Genomic DNA, 27647 nt, shown 5'->3' on the forward strand with positions numbered 1-27647 from the left:
TATTCGAATTCGCAATATTTCGTGAATATTTTGTAGAATATTCATCGAATATTTGCGAATTCGAATATTCGTTATATTCTAAAAAAAAAGAATTCACTCGAAAAATCGGCATGGTAATGATCACGTAATATGCAAATTTTCGTAATGCACATTATCACACATTTTTCAATTGCTGAGTAAAAACACGATTCCTGCTTCTTGCTTGTGGGCCAATGAGTCATAGCACTATATTGAATATTTAACTTTTTTCAAATGTTCGTAATATTCTAAAACAAGAATATATAGCGAATATTCGAAAAAAAACGAATGTAGAGCAATTTAGCTAATATAGTGCTATAATCTTTTTTTTAATAGTTGAATTTTTTTTCCAATCTGAACTTCAGATGAGAAAAAATTTACAACTATTAGACAAAGAAGATTATAGCACCATATTAGCTAAATTGCTCTATATTGTATATTTTTTGAATATTCGCTATATATTCTTGTTTTAGAATATTCAGAATATTCGAAAAAACTAATATATTCGATATAGTGCTATATATTAGTTTTTTTTGAATATTCATATTTTTTCCCATCTTAAGTCATGATTCCTCTCTGCTTCTTGCTTGTGGGCCAATGAGTCATTGGCCCACAAGCAAGAAGCAGGGAGGAATCATGTTTTTACTCAGCAATTGAAAAATTTGCATTACGAAAATTCACACTCAACACTACTCCTAAAGTCAAAGATATTGCAGCTTTCTCATTGGCCCACAATCTAGAAGCAGGGAGATATCATGTGTACTGATAAAAAAAAAAAATCTCAAGTATTCGAAATTACGAATATATATCACTATATTCTAAATATTCGCAAATTTTTGAAGTACCTATATTCACGATAAAAATTCACAATTTGAATATTTGTGATCAACACTAATAGACCTACCTGCAATAGTGGCACTACTTGAAACTGATAACTCCATTGAGAGAGTTAATACAATGGGTAAAAAAAGGTGGGCATCTTATGAATATCACTCCTGTTTTACCACCCATGCCTGTTGAATAAGTGTCTATATTCATAATCAAATTAATTATAACCCAATTGATGAATAGATTGATGGGGAAGGGCGATTTATATTTCTGCAGGGCAGATTGAATGGTCAGAGGACTATCTTGGCCTTTGTGTATGTTAATAAAATCCAAACTAGTAAAGGGGTTGTATAAAACAACCCCGAAACTATTTTACATTAATTTTTTAGCCACTTTTCTACTCTATATAGGTCTGAAATTGAGCAGCAGGATGATACAGCACAACACTATTTAAATAACATCAAAATTCCTGAACTTGATGGACAAGACATTGAGTGGTTAAATAGACCCATTGAGTTAAATGAGATTAAACTTACACTGAGAACGATTCATGGTAACACAACCCCAGGAGCTGATGGCTTCCTTTTTTAAATGTATAGGAAACATCAGGATGTGTTACTCCCTTGTCTACTAGATGTAATAAATGTATCCTATAGGTCTGGATTAGGGATGAGCGAACTCGAACTGTATAGTTCGGGTTCGTACCGAATTTTGGGGTGTCCGTGACACGGACCCGAACCCGGACATTTTCGTAAAAGTCCGGGTTCGGGTTCGGTGTTCGTCGCTTTCTTCGCGCTTTTGTGACGCTTTCTTGGCGCTTTTTGAAAGGCTGCAAAGCAGCCAATCAACAAGCGTCATACTACTTGCCCCAAGAGGCCATCACAGCCATGCCTACTATTGGCATGGCTGTGATTGGCCAGAGCACCATGTGACCCAGCCTCTATTTAAGCTGGAGTCACATAGCGCCGCCCGTCACTCTGCTCTGATTAGCGTAGGGAGAGGTTGCGGCTGCGACAGTAGGGCGAGATTAGGCAGATTAACTCCTCCAAAGGACTTGATTAACTGATCGATCTGCAGCTGTGGATCATTGAGCTGCTGATCCTCAATTGCTCACTGTTTTTAGGCTGCACAGACCGTTTGTCAGTCTCATTTTTCTGGGGTGATCGGCGGCCATTTTGTGTCTTGTGGTGCGCCAGCACAAGCTGCGACCAAGTGCATTTAACCCTCAATGGTGTGGTTGTTTTTTGGCTAAAGCCTACATCAGGGTGAAGCTGTCACACCAAGTGCATTTAACCAGCAATAGTCTGTTCATTTTTTGGCCATATACAAAATCAGGGGCAAGCTGCGCCTGTCACCAAGTGCATTTAACCCTCAATGGTGTGGTTGTTTTTGGCTAAAGCCTACATCAGGGTGAAGCTGTCACACCAAGTGCATTTAACCAGCAATAGTCTGTTCATTTTTTGGCCATATACAAAATCAGGGGCAAGCTGCGCCTGTCACCAAGTGCATTTAACCCTCAATGGTGTGGTTGTTTTTTGGCTAAAGCCTACATCAGGGTGAAGCTGTCACACCAAGTGCATTTAACCAGCAATAGTCTGTTCATTTTTTGGCCATATACAAAATCAGGGGCAAGCTGCGCCTGTCACCAAGTGCATTTAACCCTCAATGGTGTGGTTGTTTTTTGGCTAAAGCCTACATCAGGGTGAAGCTGTCACACCAAGTGCATTTAACCAGCAATAGTCTGTTCATTTTTTGGCCATATCCCAGTCTAATTCTGTCACTAAATCCATACCGGTCACCCAGCGCCTAAATACTAGGCCTCAAATTTATATCCAGCTAAATCTGTCCCTAGTGCTGTAGCTGGGCGAGTTATTTAGTGTCCGTTCAAGCACATTTCTTGTTCTGGGTTGAAATACAATTCCCAATTTAGCAATTTCATAATTTAGTGGTTCCTGCTATATCAGAGCTCTTTGAAATCTATCCCAAAAAGAGTATATAATATTGAAGGTGCACATAGGGTCATTCAGAGTAACTTCACACACACCCGCTACTGTGTATTTCCAAGTCTAATTCTGTCACTAAATCCATACCGGTGACCCAGCGCCTAAATACTAGGCCTCAAATTTAATTCCCTCTAAATCTCTCGTTACCCACCGCTGTACTGTTGTTGCTGGGCAAGATATTTAGTGTCCGTCAAAGCACATTTTTTGTTCTGGGTTGAAGTACAATTCCCAATTTAGCAATTTCATAATTTAGTGGTTTCTGCTATATCAGAGCTATTTGAAATCTATCCCAAAAAGGGTATATAATATTGAAGGTGCACATAGGGTCATTCAGAATAACTTCACACACACCCGCTACTGTGTATTTCCAAGTCTAATTCTGTCACTAAACCCATACCTGTCACCCAGCGCCTAAATACTAGGCCTCAAATTTAAATCCCTCTAAATCTCTCGTTACCGTTGTCCTGTTGTAGCTGGGAAAGTTATTTAGTGCCCGTCAAAGCACATTTTTTGTTCTGGGTTGAAGTACAATTCCCAATTTAGCAATTTCATAATTTAGTGGTTCCTGCTATATCAGAGCTATTTGAAATCTATCCCAAAAAGGGTATATAATATTGAAGGTGCACATAGGGTCATTCAGAATAACTTCACACACACCCGCTACTGTGTATTTCCAAGTCTAATTCTGTCACTAAATCCATACCGGTGACCCAGCGCCTAAATACTAGGCCTCAAATTTAATTCCCTCTAAATCTCTCGTTACCCACCGCTGTACTGTTGTTGCTGGGCAAGATATTTAGTGTCCGTCAAAGCACATTTTTTGTTCTGGGTTGAAGTACAATTCCCAATTTAGCAATTTCATAATTTAGTGGTTTCTGCTATATCAGAGCTATTTGAAATCTATCCCTAAAAGGGTATATAATATTGAAGGTGCACATAGGGTCATTCAGAATAACTTCACACACACCCGCTACTGTGTATTTCCAAGTCTAATTCTGTCACTAAACCCATACCTGTCACCCAGCGCCTAAATACTAGGCCTCAAATTTATATCCAGCTAAATCTGTCCCTAGTGCTGTAGCTGGGCGAGTTATTTAGTGTCCGTTCAAGCACATTTCTTGTTCTGGGTTGAAATACAATTCTCAATTTAGCAATTTCATAATTTAGTGGTTCCTGCTATATCAGAGCTCTTTGAAATCTATCCCAAAAAGGGTATATAATATTGAAGGTGCACATAGGGTCATTCAGAGTAACTTCACACACACCCGCTACTGTGTATTTCCAAGTCTAATTCTGTCACTAAATCCATACCGGTGACCCAGCGCCTAAATACTAGGCCTCAAATTTAATTCCCTCTAAATCTCTCGTTACCCACCGCTGTACTGTTGTTGCTGGGCAAGATATTTAGTGTCCGTCAAAGCACATTTTTTGTTCTGGGTTGAAGTACAATTCCCAATTTAGCAATTTCATAATTTAGTGGTTTCTGCTATATCAGAGCTATTTGAAATCTATCCCAAAAAGGGTATATAATATTGAAGGTGCACATAGGGTCATTCAGAATAACTTCACACACACCCGCTACTGTGTATTTCCAAGTCTAATTCTGTCACTAAACCCATACCTGTCACCCAGCGCCTAAATACTAGGCCTCAAATTTAAATCCCTCTAAATCTCTCGTTACCGTTGTCCTGTTGTAGCTGGGAAAGTTATTTAGTGCCCGTCAAAGCACATTTTTTGTTCTGGGTTGAAGTACAATTCCCAATTTAGCAATTTCATAATTTAGTGGTTCCTGCTATATCAGAGCTATTTGAAATCTATCCCAAAAAGGGTATATAATATTGAAGGTGCACATAGGGTCATTCAGAATAACTTCACACACACCCGCTACTGTGTATTTCCAAGTCTAATTCTGTCACTAAATCCATACCGGTGACCCAGCGCCTAAATACTAGGCCTCAAATTTAATTCCCTCTAAATCTCTCGTTACCCACCGCTGTACTGTTGTTGCTGGGCAAGATATTTAGTGTCCGTCAAAGCACATTTTTTGTTCTGGGTTGAAGTACAATTCCCAATTTAGCAATTTCATAATTTAGTGGTTTCTGCTATATCAGAGCTATTTGAAATCTATCCCTAAAAGGGTATATAATATTGAAGGTGCACATAGGGTCATTCAGAATAACTTCACACACACCCGCTACTGTGTATTTCCAAGTCTAATTCTGTCACTAAACCCATACCTGTCACCCAGCGCCTAAATACTAGGCCTCAAATTTAAATCCCTCTAAATCTCTCGTTACCGTTGTCCTGTTGTAGCTGGGAAAGTTATTTAGTGCCCGTCAAAGCACATTTTTTGTTCTGGGTTGAAGTACAATTCCCAATTTAGCAATTTCATAATTTAGTGGTTTCTGCTATATCAGAGCTATTTGAAATCTATCCCTAAAAGGGTATATAATATTGAAGGTGCACATAGGGTCATTCAGAATAACTTCACACACACGCTTCTGTGCATTTCCAAGTCTAATTCTGTCACTAAATCCATACCGGTGACCCAGCGCCTAAATACTAGGCCTCAAATTTAAATCCCTCTAAATCTCTCGTTACCCACCGCTGTACTGTTGTTGCTGGGCAAGATATTTAGTGTCCGTCAAAGCACATTTTTTGTTCTGGGTTGAAGTACAATTCCCAATTTAGCAATTTCATAATTTAGTGGTTTCTGCTATATCAGAGCTATTTGAAATCTATCCCTAAAAGGGTATATAATATTGAAGGTGCACATAGGGTCATTCAGAATAACTTCACACACACGCTTCTGTGCATTTCCAAGTCTAATTCTGTCACTAAATCCATACCGGTGACCCAGCGCCTAAATACTAGGCCTCAAATTTAAATCCCTCTAAATCTCTCGTTACCCACCGCTGTACTGTTGTTGCTGGGCAAGATATTTAGTGTCCGTCAAAGCACATTTTTTGTTCTGGGTTGAAGTACAATTCCCAATTTAGCAATTTCATAATTTAGTGGTTCCTGCTATATCAGAGCTATTTGAAATCTATCCCAAAAAGGGTATATAATATTGAAGGTGCACATTGGGTCATTCAGAATAACTTCACACACACCCGCTACTGTGTATTTTCAAGTCTAATTCTGACACTAAACCCATACCTGTCACCCAGCGCCTAAATACTAGGCCTCAAATTTAAATCCCTCTAAATCTCTCGTTACCCACCGCTGTACTGTTGTTGCTGGGCAAGATATTTAGTGTCCGTCAAAGCACATTTTTTGTTCTGGGTTGAAGTACAATTCCCAATTTAGCAATTTCATAATTTAGTGGTTTCTGCTATATCAGAGCTATTTGAAATCTATCCCTAAAAGGGTATATAATATTGAAGGTGCACATAGGGTCATTCAGAATAACTTCACACACACGCTTCTGTGCATTTCCAAGTCTAATTCTGTCACTAAATCCATACCGGTGACCCAGCGCCTAAATACTAGGCCTCAAATTTAAATCCCTCTAAATCTCTCGTTACCCACCGCTGTACTGTTGTTGCTGGGCAAGATATTTAGTGTCCGTCAAAGCACATTTTTTGTTCTGGGTTGAAGTACAATTCCCAATTTAGCAATTTCATAATTTAGTGGTTTCTGCTATATCAGAGCTATTTGAAATCTATCCCTAAAAGGGTATATAATATTGAAGGTGCACATAGGGTCATTCAGAATAACTTCACACACACGCTTCTGTGCATTTCCAAGTCTAATTCTGTCACTAAATCCATACCGGTCACCCAGCGCCTAAATACTAGGCCTCAAATTTATATCCCGCTGAATTTGAATACAATACATTGGGCCAAATAATATATTTGTTGTTGTGGTGAACCATAACAATGAGAAAAACATCTAGTAAGGGACGCGGACGTGGACATGGTCGTGGTGGTGTTAGTGGACCCTCTGGTGCTGGGAGAGGACGTGGCCGTTCTGCCACATCCACACGTCCTAGTGTACCAACTACCTCAGGTCCCAGTAGCCGCCAGAATTTACAGCGATATATGGTGGGGCCCAATGCCGTTCTAAGGATGGTAAGGCCTGAGCAGGTACAGGCATTAGTCAATTGGGTGGCCGACAGTGGATCCAGCACGTTCACATTATCTCCCACCCAGTCTTCTGCAGAAAGCGCACAGATGGCGCCTGAAAACCAACCCCATCAGTCTGTCACATCACCCCCATGCATACCAGGGAAACTGTCTCAGCCTCAAGTTATGCAGCAGTCTCTTATGCTGTTTGAAGACTCCGCTGGCAGGGTTTCCCAAGGGCATCCACCTAGCCCTTCCCCAGCGGTGAAAGACATAGAATGCACTGACGCACAACCACTTATGTTTCCTGATGATGAGGACATGGGAATACCACCTCAGCATGTCTCTGATGATGACGAAACACAGGTGCCAACTGCTGCGTCTTTCTGCAGTGTGCAGACTGAACAGGAGGTCAGGGATCAAGACTGGGTGGAAGACGATGCAGGGGACGATGAGGTCCTAGACCCCACATGGAATGAAGGTCGTGCCACTGACTTTCACAGTTCGGAGGAAGAGGCAGTGGTGAGACCGAGCCAACAGCGTAGCAAAAGAGGGAGCAGTGGGCAAAAGCAGAACACCCGCCGCCAAGAGACTCCGCCTGCTACTGACCGCCGCCATCTGGGACCGAGCACCCCAAAGGCAGCTTCAAGGAGTTCCCTGGCATGGCACTTCTTCAAACAATGTGCTGACGACAAGACCCGAGTGGTTTGCACGCTGTGCCATCAGAGCCTGAAGCGAGGCATTAACGTTCTGAACCTGAGCACAACCTGCATGACCAGGCACCTGCATGCAAAGCATGAACTGCAGTGGAGTAAACACCTTAAAACCAAGGAAGTCACTCAGGCTCCCCCTGCTACCTCTTCTGCTGCTGCCGCCTCGGCCTATTCTGCTGCTGCCGCCTCGGCCTCTTCCTCCGCCTCTGGAGGAACGTTGGCACCTGCCGCCCAGCAAACAGGGGATGTACCACCAACACCACCACCACCACCTCCGTCACCAAGCGTCTCAACCATGTCACACGCCAGCGTTCAGCTCTCCATCTCACAAACATTTGATAGAAAGCGTAAATTCCCACCTAGCCACCCTCGATCCCTGGCCCTGAATGCCAGCATTTCTAAACTACTGGCCTATGAAATGCTGTCATTTAGGCTGGTGGACACAGACAGCTTCAAACAGCTCATGTCGCTTGCTGTCCCACAGTATGTTGTTCCCAGCCGGCACTACTTCTCCAAGAGAGCCGTGCCTTCCCTGCACAACCAAGTATCCGATAAAATCAAGTGTGCACTGCGCAACGCCATCTGTAGCAAGGTCCACCTAACCACAGATACGTGGACCAGTAAGCACGGCCAGGGACGCTATATCTCCCTAACTGCACACTGGGTAAATGTAGTGGCAGCTGGGCCCCAGGCGGAGAGCTGTTTGGCGCACGTCCTGCCGCCGCCAAGGATCGCAGGGCAACATTCTTTGCCTCCTGTTGCCACCTCCTCCTTCTCGGCTTCCTCCTCCTCTTCTTCCACCTGCTCATCCAGTCAGCCACACACCTTCACCACCAACTTCAGCACAGCCCGGGGTAAACGTCAGCAGGCCATTCTGAAACTCATATGTTTGGGGGACAGGCCCCACACCGCACAGGAGTTGTGGCGGGGTATTGAACAACAGACCGACGAGTGGTTGCTGCCGGTGAGCCTCAAGCCCGGCCTGGTGGTGTGTGATAATGGGCGAAATCTCGTTGCAGCTCTGGGACTAGCCAATTTGACGCACATCCCTTGCTTGGCGCATGTGCTGAATTTGGTGGTGCAGAAGTTCATTCACAACTACCCCGACATGTCAGAGCTGCTGCATAAAGTGCGGGCCGTCTGTTCGCGCTTCCGGCGTTCACATCCTGCCGCTGCTCGCCTGTCTGCGCTACAGCGTAACTTCGGCCTTCCCGCTCACCGCCTCATATGCGACGTGCCCACCAGGTGGAACTCCACCTTGCACATGCTGGACAGACTGTGCGAGCAGCAGCAGGCCATAGTGGAGTTTCAGCTGCAGCACGCACGGGTCAGTCGCACTACAGAACAGCACCACTTCACCACCAATGACTGGGCCTCCATGCGAGACCTGTGTGCCCTGTTGCGCTGTTTCGAGTACTCCACCAACATGGCCAGTGGCGATGACACCGTTATCAGCGTTACAATACCACTTCTATGTCTCCTTGAGAAAACACTTAGGGCGATGATGGAACAGGAGGTGGCCCAGGAGGAGGAGGAGGAGGATGAGGAAGAGGGGTCATTTTTAGCACTTTCAGGCCAGTCTCTTCGAAGTGACTCAGAGGGAGGTTTTTTGCAACAGCAGAGGCCAGGTACAAATGTGGCCAGCCAGGGCCCACTACTGGAGGACGAGGAGGACGAGGATGAGGAGGAGGTGGAGGAGGATGAGGATGAAGCATGGTCACAGCGGGGTGGCACCCAACGCAGCTCGGGTCCATCACTGGTGCGTGGCTGGGGGGAAAGGCAGGACGATGACGATACGCCTCCCACAGAGGACAGCTTGTCCTTACCCCTGGGCAGCCTGGCACACATGAGCGACTACATGCTGCAGTGCCTGCGCAACGACAGCAGAGTTGCCCACATTTTAACCTGTGCGGACTACTGGGTTGCCACCCTGCTGGATCCACGCTACAAAGACAATGTGCCCACCTTACTTCCTGCACTGGAGCGTGATAGGAAGATGCGCGAGTACAAGCGCACGTTGGTAGACGCGCTACTGAGAGCATTCCCAAATGTCACAGGGGAACAAGTGGAAGCCCAAGGCCAAGGCAGAGGAGGAGCAAGAGGTCGCCAAGGCAGCTGTGTCACGGCCAGCTCCTCTGAGGGCAGGGTTAGCATGGCAGAGATGTGGAAAACTTTTGTCAACACGCCACAGCTAACTGCACCACCACCTGATACGCAACGTGTTAGCAGGAGGCAACATTTCACTAACATGGTGGAACAGTACGTGTGCACACCCCTCCACGTACTGACTGATGGTTCGGCCCCATTCAACTTCTGGGTCTCTAAATTGTCCACGTGGCCAGAGCTAGCCTTTTATGCCTTGGAGGTGCTGGCCTGCCCGGCAGCCAGCGTTTTGTCTGAACGTGTATTCAGCACGGCAGGGGGCGTCATTACAGACAAACGCAGCCGCCTGTCTACAGCCAATGTGGACAAGCTGACGTTCATAAAAATGAACCAGGCATGGATCCCACAGGACCTGTCCGTCCCTTGTCCAGATTAGACATTAACTACCTCCCCATAACCATATATTATTGGACTCCAGGGCACTTCCTCATTCAATCCTATTTTTATTTTCATTTTACCATTATATTGCGATGCTACCCAAAGTTGAATGAACCTCTCCTCTGCCTGTGTGCTAGGCCTAAATATATGCCAATGGACTGTTGCAGTGGTGGCTGACATGAAGCCTGATTCTCTGCTATGACATGCAGACTAATTCTCTGCTGACATGAAGCCAGATTGTCTGTTACGGGACCTCTCTCCTCTGCCTGGGTGCTGGGCCTAAATTTATGACCATGGACTGTTGCAGTGGTGGCTGACGTGAAGCCTGATTCTCTGCTATGACATGCAGACTGATTCTCTGCTGACATGAAGCCAGATCGTCTGTTACGGGACCTCTCTGCTCTGCCTGTGTGCTAGGCCTAAATATATGCCAATGGACTGTTGCAGTGGTGGGTGACGTGAAGCCTCATTCTCTGCTATGACATGCAGACTGATTCTCTGCTGACATGAAGCCAGATTGTCTGTTACGGGACCTCTCTGCTCTGCCTGTGTGCTAGGCCTAAATATATGCCAATGGACTGTTGCAGTGGTGGGTGACGTGAAGCCTCATTCTCTGCTATGACATGCAGACTGATTCTCTGCTGTCATGAAGCCAGATTGTCTGTTACGGGACCTCTCTGCTCTGCCTGTGTGCTAGGCCTAAATATATGCCAATGGACTGTTGCAGTGGTGGGTGACGTGAAGCCTCATTCTCTGCTATGACATGCAGACTGATTCTCTGCTGACATGAAGCCAGATTGTCTGTTACGGGACCTCTCTGCTCTGCCTGTGTGCTAGGCCTAAATATATGCCAATGGACTGTTGCAGTGGTGGGTGACGTGAAGCCTCATTCTCTGCTATGACATGCAGACTGATTCTCTGCTGTCATGAAGCCAGATTGTCTGTTACGGGACCTCTCTGCTCTGCCTGTGTGCTAGGCCTAAATATATGCCAATGGACTGTTGCAGTGGTGGGTGACGTGAAGCCTCATTCTCTGCTATGACATGCAGACTGATTCTCTGCTGACATGAAGCCAGATTGTCTGTTACGGGACCTCTCTGCTCTGCCTGTGTGCTAGGCCTAAATATATGCCAATGGACTGTTGCAGTGGTGGGTGACGTGAAGCCTCATTCTCTGCTATGACATGCAGACTGATTCTCTGCTGACATGAAGCCAGATCCTCTGTTACGGGAGCTCTCTCCTCTGCCTGGGTGCTGGGCCTAAATTTATGACAATTGACTGTTGCAGTGGTGGGTGACGTGAAGCCTGATTCTCTGCTATGATATGAAGACTGATTCTCTGCTGACATGAAGCCAGATTGTCTGTTACGGGACCTTTCTCCTCTGCCTGGGTTCTGGGCCTAAATTTATGAAAATTGACTCTTACAGTGGTGGGTGACGTGAAGCCTGATTCTAGGCTATGATATGAAGACTGATTCTCTGCTGACATGAAGCCAGATTGTCTGTTACGGGACCTTTCTCCTCTGCCTGGGTTCTGGGCCTAAATTTATGAAAATTGACTCTTACAGTGGTGGGTGACGTGAAGCCTGATTCTCTGCTATGATATGAAGACTGATTCTCTGCTGACATGAAGCCAGATTCTCTGTTACGGGACCTCTCTCCTCTGCCTGGGTGCTGGGCCTAAATTTATGACAATGGACTGTTGCAGTGGTGGCTGACGTGAAGCCTGATTCTCTGCTATGACATGCAGACTGATTCTCTGCTGTCATGAAGCCAGATTGTCTGTTACGGGACCTCTCTGCTCTGCCTGTGTGCTAGGCCTAAATATATGCCAATGGACTGTTGCAGTGGTGGCTGACGTGAAGCCTCATTCTCTGCTATGACATGCAGACTAATTCTCTGCTGACATGAAGCCAGATTGTCTGTTACGGGACCTCTCTCCTCTGCCTGGGTGCTGGGCCTAAATTTATGACAATGGACTGTTGCAGTGGTGGCTGACGTGAAGCCTGATTCTCTGCTATGACATGCAGACTAATTCTCTGCTGACATGAAGCCAGATTGTCTGTTACGGGACCTCTCTCCTCTGCCTGGGTGCTGGGCCTAAATATATGCCAATGGACTGTTGCAGTGGTGGCTGACGTGAAGCCTCATTCTCTGCTATGACATGCAGACTAATTCTCTGCTGTCATGAAGCCAGATTGTCTGTTACGGGACCTCTCTGCTCTGCCTGTGTGCTAGGCCTAAATATATGCCAATGGACTGTTGCAGTGGTGGGTGACGTGAAGCCTCATTCTCTGCTATGACATGCAGACTGATTCTCTGCTGACATGAAGCCAGATTGTCTGTTACGGGACCTCTCTGCTCTGCCTGTGTGCTAGGCCTAAATATATGCCAATGGACTGTTGCAGTGGTGGGTGACGTGAAGCCTCATTCTCTGCTATGACATGCAGACTGATTCTCTGCTGACATGAAGCCAGATTCTCTGTTACGGGACCTCTCTGCTCTGCCTGTGTGCTAGGCCTAAATATATGCCAATGGACTGTTGCAGTGGTGGGTGACGTGAAGCCTCATTCTCTGCTATGACATGCAGACTGATTCTCTGCTGACATGAAGCCAGATTCTCTGTTACGGGACCTCTCTCCTCTGCCTGTGTGTGTGCTGGGCCTAAATATATGCCAATGGACTGTTGCAGTGGTGGCTGACGTGAAGCCTCATTCTCTGCTATGACATGCAGACTGATTCTCTGCTGACATGAAGCCAGATTCTCTGTTACGGGACCTCTCTCCTCTGCCTGTGTGTGTGCTGGGCCTAAATATATGCCAATGGACTGTTGCAGTGGTGGCTGACGTGAAGCCTCATTCTCTGCTATGACATGCAGACTGATTCTCTGCTGACATGAAGCCAGATTCTCTGTTACGGGACCTCTCTCCTCTGCCTGTGTGTGTGCTGGGCCTAAATATATGCCAATGGACTGTTGCAGTGGTGGCTGACGTGAAGCCTCATTCTCTGCTATGACATGCAGACTAATTCTCTGCTGTCATGAAGCCAGATTGTCTGTTACGGGACCTCTCTGCTCTGCCTGTGTGCTAGGCCTAAATATATGCCAATGGACTGTTGCAGTGGTGGGTGACGTGAAGCCTCATTCTCTGCTATGACATGCAGACTGATTCTCTGCTGACATGAAGCCAGATTGTCTGTTACGGGACCTCTCTGCTCTGCCTGTGTGCTAGGCCTAAATATATGCCAATGGACTGTTGCAGTGGTGGGTGACGTGAAGCCTCATTCTCTGCTATGACATGCAGACTGATTCTCTGCTGACATGAAGCCAGATTCTCTGTTACGGGACCTCTCTCCTCTGCCTGTGTGTGTGCTGGGCCTAAATATATGCCAATGGACTGTTGCAGTGGTGGCTGACGTGAAGCCTCATTCTCTGCTATGACATGCAGACTAATTCTCTGCTGACATGAAGACAGATTCTCTGTTACGGGACCTCCCTCCTCTGCCTGGGTGCTGGGCCTAAATATATGCCAATGGACTGTTGCAGTGGTGGCTGACGTGAAGCCTCATTCTCTGCTATGACATGCAGACTGATTCTCTGCTGACATGAAGCCAGATTCTCTGTTACGGGACCTCTCTCCTCTGCCTGTGTGTGTGCTGGGCCTAAATATATGCCAATGGACTGTTGCAGTGGTGGCTGACGTGAAGCCTCATTCTCTGCTATGACATGCAGACTGATTCTCTGCTGACATGAAGCCAGATTCTCTGTTACGGGACCTCTCTCCTCTGCCTGTGTGTGTGCTGGGCCTAAATATATGCCAATGGACTGTTGCAGTGGTGGCTGACGTGAAGCCTCATTCTCTGCTATGACATGCAGACTAATTCTCTGCTGACATGAAGACAGATTCTCTGTTACGGGACCTCCCTCCTCTGCCTGGGTGCTGGGCCTAAATATATGCCAATGGACTGTTGCAGTGGTGGCTGACGTGAAGCCTCATTCTCTGCTATGACATGCAGACTAATTCTCTGCTGACATGAAGACAGATTCTCTGTTACGGGACCTCTCTCCTCTGCCTGGGTGCCGGGGCCTAAATATCTGAGAATGGACTGTTCCAGTGGTGGGTGACGGGAAGCCAGATTCTCTGCTATGGAACCTCTCTCCAATTGATTTTGGTTAATTTTTATTTATTTAATTTTTATTTTAATTCATTTCCCTATCCACATTTGTTTGCAGGGGATTTACCTACATGTTGCTGCCTTTTGCAGCCCTCTAGCTCTTTCCTGGGCTGTTTTACAGCCTTTTTAGTGCCGAAAAGTTCGGGTCCCCATTGACTTCAATGGGGTTCGGGTTCGGGACGAAGTTCGGATCGGGTTCGGATCCCGAACCCGAACATTTCCGGGATGTTCGGCCGAACTTCTCGAACCCGAACATCCAGGTGTTCGCTCAACTCTAGTCTGGATCTCTCCCACCCTCCTTTATGGAAGCTATAATACATAACTCTAATACCGAAAAAAAGATAAAAACCATAACCTAATAACATCATATAGGCCCATTTCATTGCTAAACACCGACTATAAAATCATCGCTGAATTATTCGCCAATAGACTTCATTATTTTTCATAATTTTGATAAGCTATCCATCATAATCAAACTGGATTTATACCCAAAAGAAATATTTAAGATAATATATGTAGAACGTTCCTAAACATACAGGTTTGGGAGGGGGGGGGGGTGCTCCATCCTGTCGCTGGACACTGCAAAGGCATTGGACAGGGTGGAGTGATTATTCCTCTGGGCAGTAATAGAATGAATGAAATTGGGTATCTTTTTCATCAAATGGGTTCAGATTATGAAAATTTGCATTAATGGGGAATATTTGCCACTATTCCAGCTGACGGGGGGGATTTGTCAGGGATGCCCCCTTTCCCCATTACTCTTCGTGATCTTTATGAAGCCGTTGTTGAGTTTGGCAGAGATGGAGATATAGACAAAGTTAGTTTATATGCAGATAACATATTACTATTAAAAACTGGATATATTGGGCTTCCAAAACGTATGAAAATTATTGATGACTCTGGTTTAATATCTGGATACGAAATCAATTGGGAAAAATGCAAATTATTTCCCTTGAATTGATCGCCGCCCCCCCCCAACCCTAGTAATAGGGTACACACCTTATTACCCACAGAATCCTTAACATATCTTGGTATTCAAATTAGATCAAATTTGGAAAGTTATACTAAGTTAAACATTCTCCCAATGATAGGAAAAGTTAGGAGTAAAATAAGAACATGGCTAAAACTCCCGATATCCCAAATTAACCGTATTGCCTTGATTAAAATGATATTATTGCCAATAATTTTGTACGTTCTGGTCTCATGTCCTATATGGATAGAGGACTCCTTTTTTTTACCTACTTGATTCTTTATTCAATTAATTAATATGGGTCCGAAAACGGGTCAAAATTTAATTAAGATCTCTGGTTCTAGCTGAGAAGGAGGGGGGACTCTCCCTACCATATCTAGGGTACTATATTGCTGCACAATTAAGGTGGTGCATAAATAACAGGAATAGCTGCTGCGTTAAGTATCTATTTAAGAACTATGATGGCCTACGTGAAGACATCTTTTGTATTTTAGAACGGGATATTAAACTGGAAGAAACAGATGGATGTACACTCAGTAAGAAGTTAAAAAAAAAAACTTGGAAATATACCAGGTATATTGAAGGGGTGTAACACTGTTACCTTTACTCCTATATGGAGAAATACACTTTTACCACAATTTAATAAAATTCCTGATGCTAAATATTGAGAACTGAGGGGAATCTTATATATACCACAAATTGTTTCACACGGGTTGCTGAAATCACTGGAAGAGATATTGCCAGACACGACACTCGGTTTTATTGATAGGTTTCGATATCCACAATTGAGCCACACTCTGAAATACACAGAGAATAATATTTAATAGTCACTAAAAATACTCGCCTTGACTTTTTATACTATTAGTCACAAAAGAACTACCCTATTAACAAGATATATCAGAAACTGAAAAAAGAATTTACGAGAAGTAATAAATTTGGGAGCGAAATTAAATGGGAAAGGGAATTTCACAGTAGCACTAACTTACCTTGGAATACTCTATATGGTACCAAAGAAATCCAGTGTTTTGCGAGCACACAGATTGATATTAATCAAGATCGTACATGGTTTATATTATACTCCACTATTTCTGTCTAGGATTTATTATGAAAGGGAAGATAAATGCTATAAATATCAAGCAGATAGGGCAGACTATCTGCACTTAATTTGGGAATGTCTGGGTATCCAGGAGTATGGGTCCAAGATATTCGAGGAGATTCGGAGCTGTACATCTCTTCATTGCCCCCTTTGAATTGAACACGCTGTGTTAAGTATCTTTCCGAAAAACCACGAGATACAAAGGTGAACAATCACTGTGGCTTAAAGGGATGGCCTTAGCTTAAGTTGTCATAAAATATTGGGGATCAAAAAAAAAAACATCATTTGTAAAATGGAAAGAATATATGGATAAAATCAAAATATATGAGGGTATATTCTTTAACAAAAAGAAGAATTGGATCAAAACCTGGCAAAATTGGAACTAGAGTGCCTTGAGTTTGGGGACATCAGTGGAACAGGGAATGGTTGGGTAGGGATAGGGTTAGTGGGTTTAAATTTTGACAAAAACACAGAAATATAGTGGCAAATCTGGGGGAGCTGCTCAACCCCTAACACTGTAGCGTGTTTTTCATTGGGGGAGCAGCCCCACCGCATGTGGACCGCAGCAAACGACTATCCCCAGCAAAAAATATTTTGCATACGGTGGAGGATGTCGGCGCGGTCCACATGCACCACAAAGGCATCCTACACAAAACGGAGCATTGTGCGGATGGAAATATAATCATAGATCACAGAAAAAATGCACCAAACGGATATGCCACTGACTATACTGGCTAGTCATAAATGCAGATATTAAAAGCTGAGACTTTTGCCAATATATTCCTGTCAGGAAGATATCGGAGCCCACATGCACCACGTCACGGCTCTCAGCATGGCAAGGGGTCCTACCACTACGCTACCTATGGTGTGAACAAGGAATGACAGGAATATATTGGCAAAAGTCTCAGCTTTTAATATCTGCATTTATGACTAGCCAGTATAGTCAGTGGCATATCCGTTTGGTTTAAATTTTGACATTAAGGAATTGTAAATTGAATGTAAACTTACTGATGAACCTTAAGACTAAAGAGACACATGCTATACATACAATATATCTCTGATATATGTTGTATGTCAGTTGCACTTTAAGTTAATTATGTGAATGTATATGGATTATCTGCGGATGTGTTATCTGCTGTGTGTTCCTTTAGTCGATGTCGTCTTTTGTCTTTGTATACATTTTTTTCTTAATCATGCTTGTAAGTTGTACGCACAAAAATAAATATGTTATGGGCACCAAACTATTTTTAGCAATTATATAATTCTGATGCTGCTCCTTCCTTTCTAAATGCTGCCGTGCCCCCAAACAGCAGTTTGTGACCACGTATGAGGTGTTGCTGTATTCAGGGAAAAAATGCATAACAAATCATTGGGTGGATTCTCCCGTTATCCCTTGTGAAAATGAAAAATTTGGGGGTAAAGCAACTTTATACTGGAAATAAAAAGTTAATTTTTCATTTTTACAGCCATGTGTTTCAAAATTCTATGAAACGCTTGTTGGGTCAAAGCATTTACTTCACTACTATATATATTCCTTGAGGGGGGTAGTTTCCGTAATGGGGTCACATTTTGGGGTTTTCTTTCTAGGGGGTACCTCAGGGTCACTTTACATGTGACATGGCACCTGAAAACCATTTCAGCAAAATCTCTCCTCTGTTAACAATATAGCGCTCCTTTCCCTCTGCAACCTGCAGTGTGCCCATACAGCAGGTTATGACTACATATAGGCTGTTTCAGTAAGCTGCAGAATCAGGGTAATAAATATTGATGTTTCATTGGCTGTTAACCCTTGATGTGTTACAGAAAAATTGGATTTAACAAAAGTGACTCCAGAAGGCCTCTTGCATACAACCATATTTTCATTCTGCTCCATATACATACAGTAGTGTACAAGAGGTCTAACTGAACTGGCCCTTAAAAAAATGGGTTTTGGAAAATTTCTAAAAACTTTAAAAAAAATGCTTCTTAAACTTCTAAGCCGTCTAACTTCCTAAAAAAATTAATAAATGACATTTACAATATAATGCCAACATAAAGTAGACATATGGTGAATGCAAAGTGATAACTATTTTATGAAGTATCACTATCCATCTTAAAAGCAGAGAAATTCTAATTTTGAAAATAGGGAATTTTTCCACATTTTCTGCAAATTTAAGATTTTTTATGCATAAAGGTAAAATGTATCAACTCAAATTCACCACTAAAATGAAATATGATGTGTCATGAGAAAACAGCTTAAGAATGGCTTGGAAAGGCGTTCCAAAGTTATTACCAGATAAACTGATACATGTAAGATTTAAAAAATAGGGCTCTGGCATTTTGTCCAAACTGGCTGTCGCTTAAAGGGGTTAAACAATGGAGCTACACCAAACAGTCAAAACGTTAATGTGTCTGTTTTTTCCCCCTCTAAAACTTTGCATAGTCCCTTATAGTAAGGGCTCATGCACACGACAGTATTTTGCGTTCAGTATACTGGACGTTTTTTTAGCTCAGTATACGGAACATATACTGAACCATTCATTTCAATGGTTCAGCAAAAAATACTGAAGTGTCTCAGTGTGCATTCCGTTTCAGTATTTCAGTATTTCCGTGCCGTGAAAAGATAGAACATGTCCTATTCTTGTCCGCAAATCACGGTGCTTGGCTCCATTCAAGTCAATGGGTCCGCAAAAAAAACGGAACACATACGGAAATGCATCCGTATGTCTTCCGTATCCGTTCCGTTTTTGCTGAACCATCTATTGAAAATGTTATGCCCAGCCCAATTTTGACTATGTAATTACTGTATACTGTATATGGCATACGGAAAAACGGAAAGGAAACGGAAACACAACGGAAACAAAAAACAGAACAACGGATCCGTAAAAAACGGACCGCAAAACACTGAAAAAGCAATACTGTCGTGTGCATGAGCCCTAACTGTGGAAGATTTCTAATAAAAAGTCCCAGAGTCTCACTATTAGCTGGCTGTGCATTAACCTTTTCCACAGGGCAGTGCAGATATAGTGCAAATGAACAGGATATATTACAATAAACAAAAAAGAGCAGTTCAATAATATAAAACTGTATAAGCGTAAACAATGGCATAAACCCTTCTAAGTGCACTAAAGTAGGGAGTTGATTGCTTTGAGTGGTAGCAATAGGGGCAAATGTCCACAAACATCCATAGTCCAAAGTACATTCGTCGTGCAACATTTTGTTGCACCAATGTCCCGCGACAATTTTTATAATGGCAGTCTATGGTGTCGCACTGCAACATTCGACATGCTGCGACACGACAGTAGCAGAAAATCCATTCGAGATTGTCGCCTGTTGCAGTGCGACACCATAGACTGCCATTATAAAAATGTTGCGCGACACTGGTGCAACTAAAAGTCACGCGACAAATGTTGCAGTGTAGTTGTGCCCTATCTGTCGCGCGACTTATTGTCGTGCGAGAAATGTAGTCGTGTAGACCTAGCCTTATAGGTATTTCTGTCTTAGGCACAGTCTCAATACACCCTATATTCAGACTGCTGTTTCATGTTCAAGAGGATATCCTCAGAAGGATCATCAATATCAGATTGCCAGGAAATCTACAGTGAACGGAACATGCTTCTGCTCTATACACTGTATATTTTCCTGTGCTGCAGCTGCCCAGATAGGTCATGAGGGTTGGTCCTCAATATCTGTAGCCCAGAGAACCCCCTTCACTTACACTTCAAGTTTTTTATTTTATTATTTTAACAGACTCCCAGTACTTTGCTAGCAGTGGTCATTTGATCACTTACATACACGTAGTGCTTTGGAATACATAGTGTTCCAAGAATTCCAAAGCATTAGTGCACGATTTTTGTTTACTGGTTGCAGCAGTGATGTAACTGTATAGGGTAACAGATGCAGCCAGTGGCCTCAGTGATGTATGACACAAGATGAGTATGTCTTTTTTCTAATTTTAACACATTTATGGACATTCGGGAAGTTTTCTTATAACTTAGACAACCCCTTTAACTGTGAAAATGACATTCATTAATTGCTTTTTTCTTTCTTTTCATAGATGGTCTGACTGCATTTAGAGATTTCTTGAAGTCAGAATTTAGTGATGAAAATATTGAATTCTGGTTGGCCTGTGAGGACTTCAAAAAAACTAAAATGTCCACCCAATTGGCCTTTAAAGCCAATAAAATATATTGTGAATACATTAAGACTGAGGCTCCGCGAGAGGTAATATGCAGATTCATATTACTTTTTTATTAGGTTATTGGTAAAATACAATATAAAATATCATTTAAAGCATGCCAGTATGTATTAATAATGGTAAAAGCTGAAATGTCTTGCAAGTAATTGTATTTGTGTGGTTCTAACATTCTTTGGGTTGAGAAAAACATGGTTTGAAATGATTTGCCATTTGTCCAGGTGACATATATTAGGTTTTCATACACAGAGAGGTATCATTGTGTTATTTGTGGTGTTACATAGGACTGCAGGTGACATCTACTACATTATTTGTACTCATAGAGTTATCATTGTGTTATCTCTGGTGTTACATAGGACTGCAGGTAATGTCTCCCTTAAATTATCATCTTGCTGCCCGTGCAGCATATCAATTTCCTATGGAATTTAGGTCATAAATGTTTGGTAAGTGGGGGTCCAGTGCCCCTGCAGAACATCACACTTGAAGGGGCCATGGCGATCCTTTGAGTTTCTGCATCCCCTTCACCCAGGTACATTTGGCTGTATCTGTGCTTTCTCACTTAAGCAGGACATGATGCAGTGTTTAGCAGAGCTGTCTTAGGCCCCTTTCACACGGGCGAGTTTTCCACGCGGGTGCGATGCGTGAGGTGAACGCATTGCACCCGCACTGAATCCTGACCCATTCATTTCTATGGGGCTGTTCACATGAGCGGTGATTTTCACGCATCACTTATGCGTTGCGTGAAAATCGCAGCATGCTCCTCTTTGTGCGTTGCGGTGCGATAATCCACGCAACGCAGGCCCCATAGAAGTGAATGGGGTTGCGTGAAAATCGCAAGCATCCGCAAGCAAGTGCGGATGCGATGCGATTTTCACGCATGGGTTCTAGGTGACAGTCTATTCACTGTATTATTTTCCCTTATAACATGGTTATAAGGGAAAATAATAGCATTCTGACTACAGAATACATAGTATAATAGTGCTGGAAGGGTTAAAAAAATAAAAAAGTTAACTCACCTTATCCTCTTGTTCGCGTAGTTCGTTCCCGGTCTGTTCTTTGCTAGCTGTGGGCTTGGGCTAAAGGACCTTTGATGACGTCAGATCACATGCTCCATCACCATGGTGATGGACCATGTGATTGGAGCATGTGATCTGACGTCATTCAGCCCAAGCCCACAGCTAGCAAAGAACAGACCGGGAACAAACTACGCGAACAAGAGGATAAGGTGAGTTAACTTTTTTATTTTTTTTAACCCTTCCAGCACTATTATACTATGTATTCTGTAGTCAGAATGCTATTATTTTCCCTTATAACCATGTTATAAGGGAAAATAATACAATCTTCAGAACATCAATCCCAAGCCCGAACTTCTGTGAAGAAGTTCGGGTTTGGGTACCAAACATGCGCGATTTTTCTCATGCGAGTGCAAAACGCATGACAATGTTTTGCACTCGCGCGGGAAAATTGCGCATTTTCCCGCAACGCACCCGGCTCTTATCCGGGCAAAAAACATGACGCCCGTGTGAAAGAGGCCTTATGGATGTGCCATTGAGTGTGTAGACAAAATAAAACTGGGTACATGACTTGCAGGAATATGAAGCTCCTGTCACTGTAATGATTGGGGGGGGCTGGAGTTCAGAACCGCATCATTAGCATTGATGGCCTACCACAAGGATGAGCCACCCTCAGCACTCCAGCTGTTCTGAAACTACAACTCCAGCTGATCCCTAGCCTACAATATTGATGTATGGCAGTGCACCATAGAGCTCTGTTTGGTGCAATGTTCATGGGTGTTAGGCTAGGGCTACACGGCAACATGTGTCACATAACATTTAACCCTTTCAGGACCAAGCCTTTTTTTCTCCTTTCTACCCAGGCCATTTTTTAGCAAATCTGACATGTGTCACTATGTGGTAATAACTTTTACTTATAAAGGCCATTCTGAGATTGTTTTCTCGTCACATATTGTACTTCATGACAGTGGTAAAATTGAGTAAAAAATGTCATTTTTATTTATAAAAAAATACCAAATTGACAAAAACAAATTAAAATTTAGCAAATTTCCAAATTTCCATTTCTCTACTTTTATAATAGATAGCAATAACTCCAAAAATAGCTACTACTTTACATTCCCCATATGTATACTTCATGTTTGGATCATTTTGTGAATGCCATTTTTTTTTTAAGGGACGTTAGAAGGCTTAGAAGTTTAGAAGCAAATCTTGAAATTTTTCAGAAAATTCCCAAAACCCACTTTGTGAGGCTTACATAATAGAAACCACCCAAAAATGATCCAATTTTAGAAACTACATCCCTTACAGTATTCAAAACTGATTTTACAAACGTTGTTAACCCTTAACGGAAAATGGAGAGGAAATTTCAGAATTTCACTTTTTTCGCAGATTTCTCATTTGAATCCATTTTTTTCCACTAACAAAGCAAGGGTTAACAGCCAAACAAAACTCAATATTTATTGCCCTGATTCTGTAGTTTACAGACACACCCCATGTGGTCGTAAACCGCTCTACAGGCACACAGCATTGCGCAGAAGGAAAGAAATGCCATATGGTTTTTTGAAAGCAGATTTCACTGGGATAATTTTAAACTGCCATGTCACATTTGAAGACCCCCTGATGCACCCCACAGTAGAAACTCTAACTAATCTTGTTGTTAGTTTTACACAATGATATCATTTTTTAACCTCCTCCCGATCACCTAACGCAGGGATGTGTCCTGCGGGCGGCCGGGTTACTCCTCCTAGACGCATCGGCGCATAATCTCGCATTACCAAAACACATTGCCCTACTTCTTCTGAGTAAAGCGATACCACATGTGTGACACTTTTTTGCAGCCTCGGTGCGCAAAGGGGCCCAAATTCCAATGAGTACCTTTTAGGAGGGCATTTTTAGACATTTGGATTCCAGACTTCTTCTGACGCTTTAGGGCCCCTAAAATGCAAGGGCAGTATAAATACCCCACATGTGACCCAATTTTGGAAAGAAGACACCCCAAGGTATTCCATGAGGGGAATGGCGAGTTCATGTAAAATTACATTTTTTGTCACAAGTTAGTGGAATATGAGACTTTCCGCTAACTTGTGCCAAAAAAAAAATACATTTCTATAAACTCACCATGCCCCTCACAGAATACCTTGGGGTGTCTTATTTCCAAAATGGGGTCACTTGTGGGGCATTTATACTGCCCTGGCATTTTAGGAGCCCTAAAGCATGAGAAGTAGTTTGGAATCCAAATGCCTAAAAATGCCCTCCTAAAAGGTGCTCATTGGAATTTGGGCCCCTTTGCGCACCTAGGCTGCAAAAAAGTATCACACATGTGGTATCGCCGTACTCAGGAGAAGTAGGACAATGTGGTTTGTGGTGTATTTTTTACATATACCCATGCTGGGTGATAGAAATCTCTGTAAATTGACAACTTCGTATAAAAAAATGTAAAAATGTAAAAGTATTTTTTAAACAAAAAAAATTATGTTTTAGTGTCTCTGTAGTCTGAGAGCCATAGTTTTTTTTTTTTTTTGGGGCGAATGTCTTAGGTAGGGGTTCCTTTTTTGTGGGATGAGTTGACGGCTACATTGGTGCTATTTTGGGGGCATATTCCTTTTTGATAGCTTGGTGTTGCACTTTTAGTGATGTAAGGCTACTTTCACACTAGCGTTCGGGTGTCCGCTTGTGAGCTCCGTTTGAAGGGGCTCACAAGCGGCCCCGAACGCATCCGTCCAGCCCTAATGCATTCTGAGTGGACGCGGATCCACTCAGAATGCATCAGTCTGGCAGCGTTCAGCCCCCGCTCAGCAAGTGGACACCTGAACGCTGCTTGCAGTGTTCGGGTGTCCGCCTGGCCGTGCGGAGGCAAGCGGATCTGTCCAGACTTACAATGTAAGTCAATGGGGACGGATCCGTTTGAATATGACACACTATGGCTCAATTTTCAAACGGATCCGTACCCCATTGACTTTCAATGTAAAGTCTGGACGGATCCGTCTGAGGCTACTTTCACACTTAGAATTTTTTTTACAATATAATGCAGACGAATCCGTTCTGAACGGATCCACTGTCTGCATTATATGAGCGGATCCGTCTCAGAAGGATCCGCTCTGAACGCAAGTGTGAAAGTAGCCTAAGGTGACTAAAATATGTTTTTTTTAGCACAGTTTTTATTTCATTTTTTGGACGGTGTTCATCTGAGGGGTTAGGTCATGTGATATTTTTATAGAGCCGGTCGATACGGACACGGCGATGCCTAATATGTCTAATAAGTTTTTTTACTTTAATTTGGGAAAAAGACGCATTTTTATTTTACTTGAAACAAAATAAAAAATTGAAACTTAAAAAAATAAATAATTTGTCCTACTCTGGGACTTCAACTTTTGGGGGTCTGATCCCCTTTACAATGCACACCAAAAATATTACTCCACACATATGATATAAATTCCTTCTTTATTGTTTTAAAAGGAGAAAAGATCAATACATAATATAAAAAAATACATTCAGTGGGAGGCGTCTGCTAAACCGTGAGTAACCGATGAACTGTATGTACATTCCGGCCCTCCGATTCACTGTATGCACTGCTACAACTGTATGTGTATATTGTACATATTATGTATTGATCTTTTCTCTTTTTAAAACAATAAAGAATGAATTTATATTATATGTGTGGCGTAATATTTTTGGTGTACTATGGTCTAGTGACACACATATTGAACTACTATTACTTTGATATTACAATGTACTTCTGTATTGTGATACATTGGCTGTAAGTGTGTTACAGACTGTAATACACCTACAGTCTGTTTGCCTGTGAGATCCAGGGGGCTGGATCTTACAGGCTCTCCCGGAAGGCAGCCATGATGCCTAAGGCTACTTTCACACTTGCGTTCGGGGTTCCGCTTATGAGTTCCATTTAAAGGCTCTCACAAGTGGCCCCGAACGGATCCCTACAGCCTCAATGCATTCTGAACGGATGCGGATCCGCTCAGAATGCATCAGTATGGCTCAGTTTCGCCTCCGTTCCGCTCAGCAGGCGGACATCGAAACACAGCTTGCAGCCGTGCAGAGCCAAACGGATCCATCCTAACTTACAATGCAAGTCATTGGGGACGGATCCGTTTGACGTTGACACAATATGGTGCAATTGCAAACGGATCCGTCCTTCGTTGTCTTTCAATGTAAAGTCAGGAGTATGGCTCAGTTTTCTCCAATCCGATGGTATATTTTAACTTGAAGTGTCCCCATCATTATGGGAATGCCTCTGTTAGAATATACCATCGGATTTGAGTTAGATTGCAAAAACTCAGATCCGACAGTATATTCTAACACAGTGATTTCACCAATGCCGACGCATACAGCACGGGGCCAGCTATCAGCAACTGCCAGACCCCTGCCGCGGATCGGGCAGGTACAGCTCCTGCACCCGCCCAATCAGCGTGCTTTACATGTACTGCGCTGGGTGTTAAGTCATGTCCAGTTGCGCCGTAAAAAAAAAACTGAGGTAGAAGCAAATTTTCCCCATGTAAGGCCTCTTTCACACTACCGTATGGCTATTTCAGTGTTTTGCGGTCTGTTTTTCACGGATCCGTTGTTCCATTTTTTGTTTCCGTTGTGTTTCCGTTTCGGTTCTGATTCTCCGTTCTGTTTTTCTGTATGGCATATACAGTAATTACATAGAACAAATTGGGCTGGGCATAACATTTTCAATAGATGGTTCCGCAAAAAACGGAACGTATACGGAAGACATATGGATGCACTTCCGTATGCATTCCGTTTCTTTTGCGGACCCATTGACTTAAATGGAGTGACGGAACGTGATTTGCGGCCAAATATAGGATATATTCTATCTTTGCACAGAACGGAGATACGGAAACACAGAAACAGAATGCATACGGAGTACATTCATTTTTTTTTTTGCGGACCCATTGAAATGAATGGTTCCATATACGGAACGCAAAAAAAAACAAAAAACTGCAGTGTAAAAGAGGCCTAAGGGGGAACAAAATTCCCATCTCCAATCAGGCAATCAGAAGAACTCCCTGGATCAACGACCCATCTCTAGTAGCTATAACCTGTAAGGGTGGCAGGGCTATGTTCTCATCACGGGCATGTATGCCCCTTTTGATGCAAGCCATTATCTTTATTGGCCTTGGCAGCGGCTGCTTGTCACGGCATACGAGCACTCAGGCGCGAAGCAGGGGAAGGGTCACCTCCTAGCTAATCCCTGACCTCTCTCCCTGCACTGCTCAGCCCACATTCAGATCTTGGTGGTAGGAATGATGTGTCCCCGTGCCTGGGCTAAAACACCCTAGATTCCCTGAGATGCTGAAAAGGGGAAATAGGAGCAGCCTGCTTGCACAGAACCTGGATGGGAGAGATGACACAAACACAACCTAGACAGCAAACAACAAAAACTGAAACCACACTTATCTTTTCTGAGCTGGAACAGACAACCTTCCTTCCTTGCTTGCTTCCAAGGCCAGACTGATTTCTTTAACCCGCTCAGAGCACTGGGATGGGGTGCTATTTAAACTAATGACCCCACCCAGTGCACCTGATGGGAGGTGGATCCAGCACGGCTCCAAAACAAAACACTAAACCCGTGCTGCTATTCTAGCCGACCTCCTCACATAGTTAGAGCAAGGCATGACAGTACCCCCCCTTCTACGGGTGACCTCCGGACACCCTGGACCCGCCTTATCCGGATGGGATCTATGAAAAGCCCTCACCAGTCGGCTGGCGTTGACATCCAGCGCCGGAACCCACATCCTCTCCTCAGGGCCGTATCCCCTCCAGTGCACCAGGTACTGAAGGGAACCCCGAAGAATTCTAGAGTTGAGAATCCTGTAGATCTCAAAATCCAAGTTTCCAGGAGGAGGAGGCAATGGTGATGGTTCCACCGGTTTCACGTATTTTTTTAGTAAAGACCTGTGGAACACATCATGGATCCTCCAAGTCTGCAGAAGATCCAGCTGAAACGCTACAGGATTGATCACCGCAGATATTTTGTAGAGACCAATAAATCTTGGACCCAGTTTCCAAGATGGCACTCTCAATTTGA

The 27647-nt window shown here is 43.5% G+C and overlaps 1 protein-coding gene across 1 annotated transcript in view; it reads left to right on the forward strand.

Annotated features, from left to right (window-relative positions):
* Window positions 1–27647, forward strand: part of RGS21 (regulator of G protein signaling 21) — a 237290-nt gene that overhangs the window by 20862 nt on the left and 188781 nt on the right. Inside the window, exon 2 of the mRNA XM_044302409.1 lies at window positions 20445–20611. Coding sequence (XP_044158344.1) covers window positions 20445–20611 — 167 coding nt within the window. The remainder of the gene's footprint in view (window positions 1–20444; window positions 20612–27647) is intronic.

Source organism: Bufo gargarizans, chromosome 7, assembly GCF_014858855.1.
Source record: "Bufo gargarizans isolate SCDJY-AF-19 chromosome 7, ASM1485885v1, whole genome shotgun sequence".
Classification (NCBI taxonomy): Eukaryota; Metazoa; Chordata; class Amphibia; order Anura; family Bufonidae; genus Bufo; species Bufo gargarizans.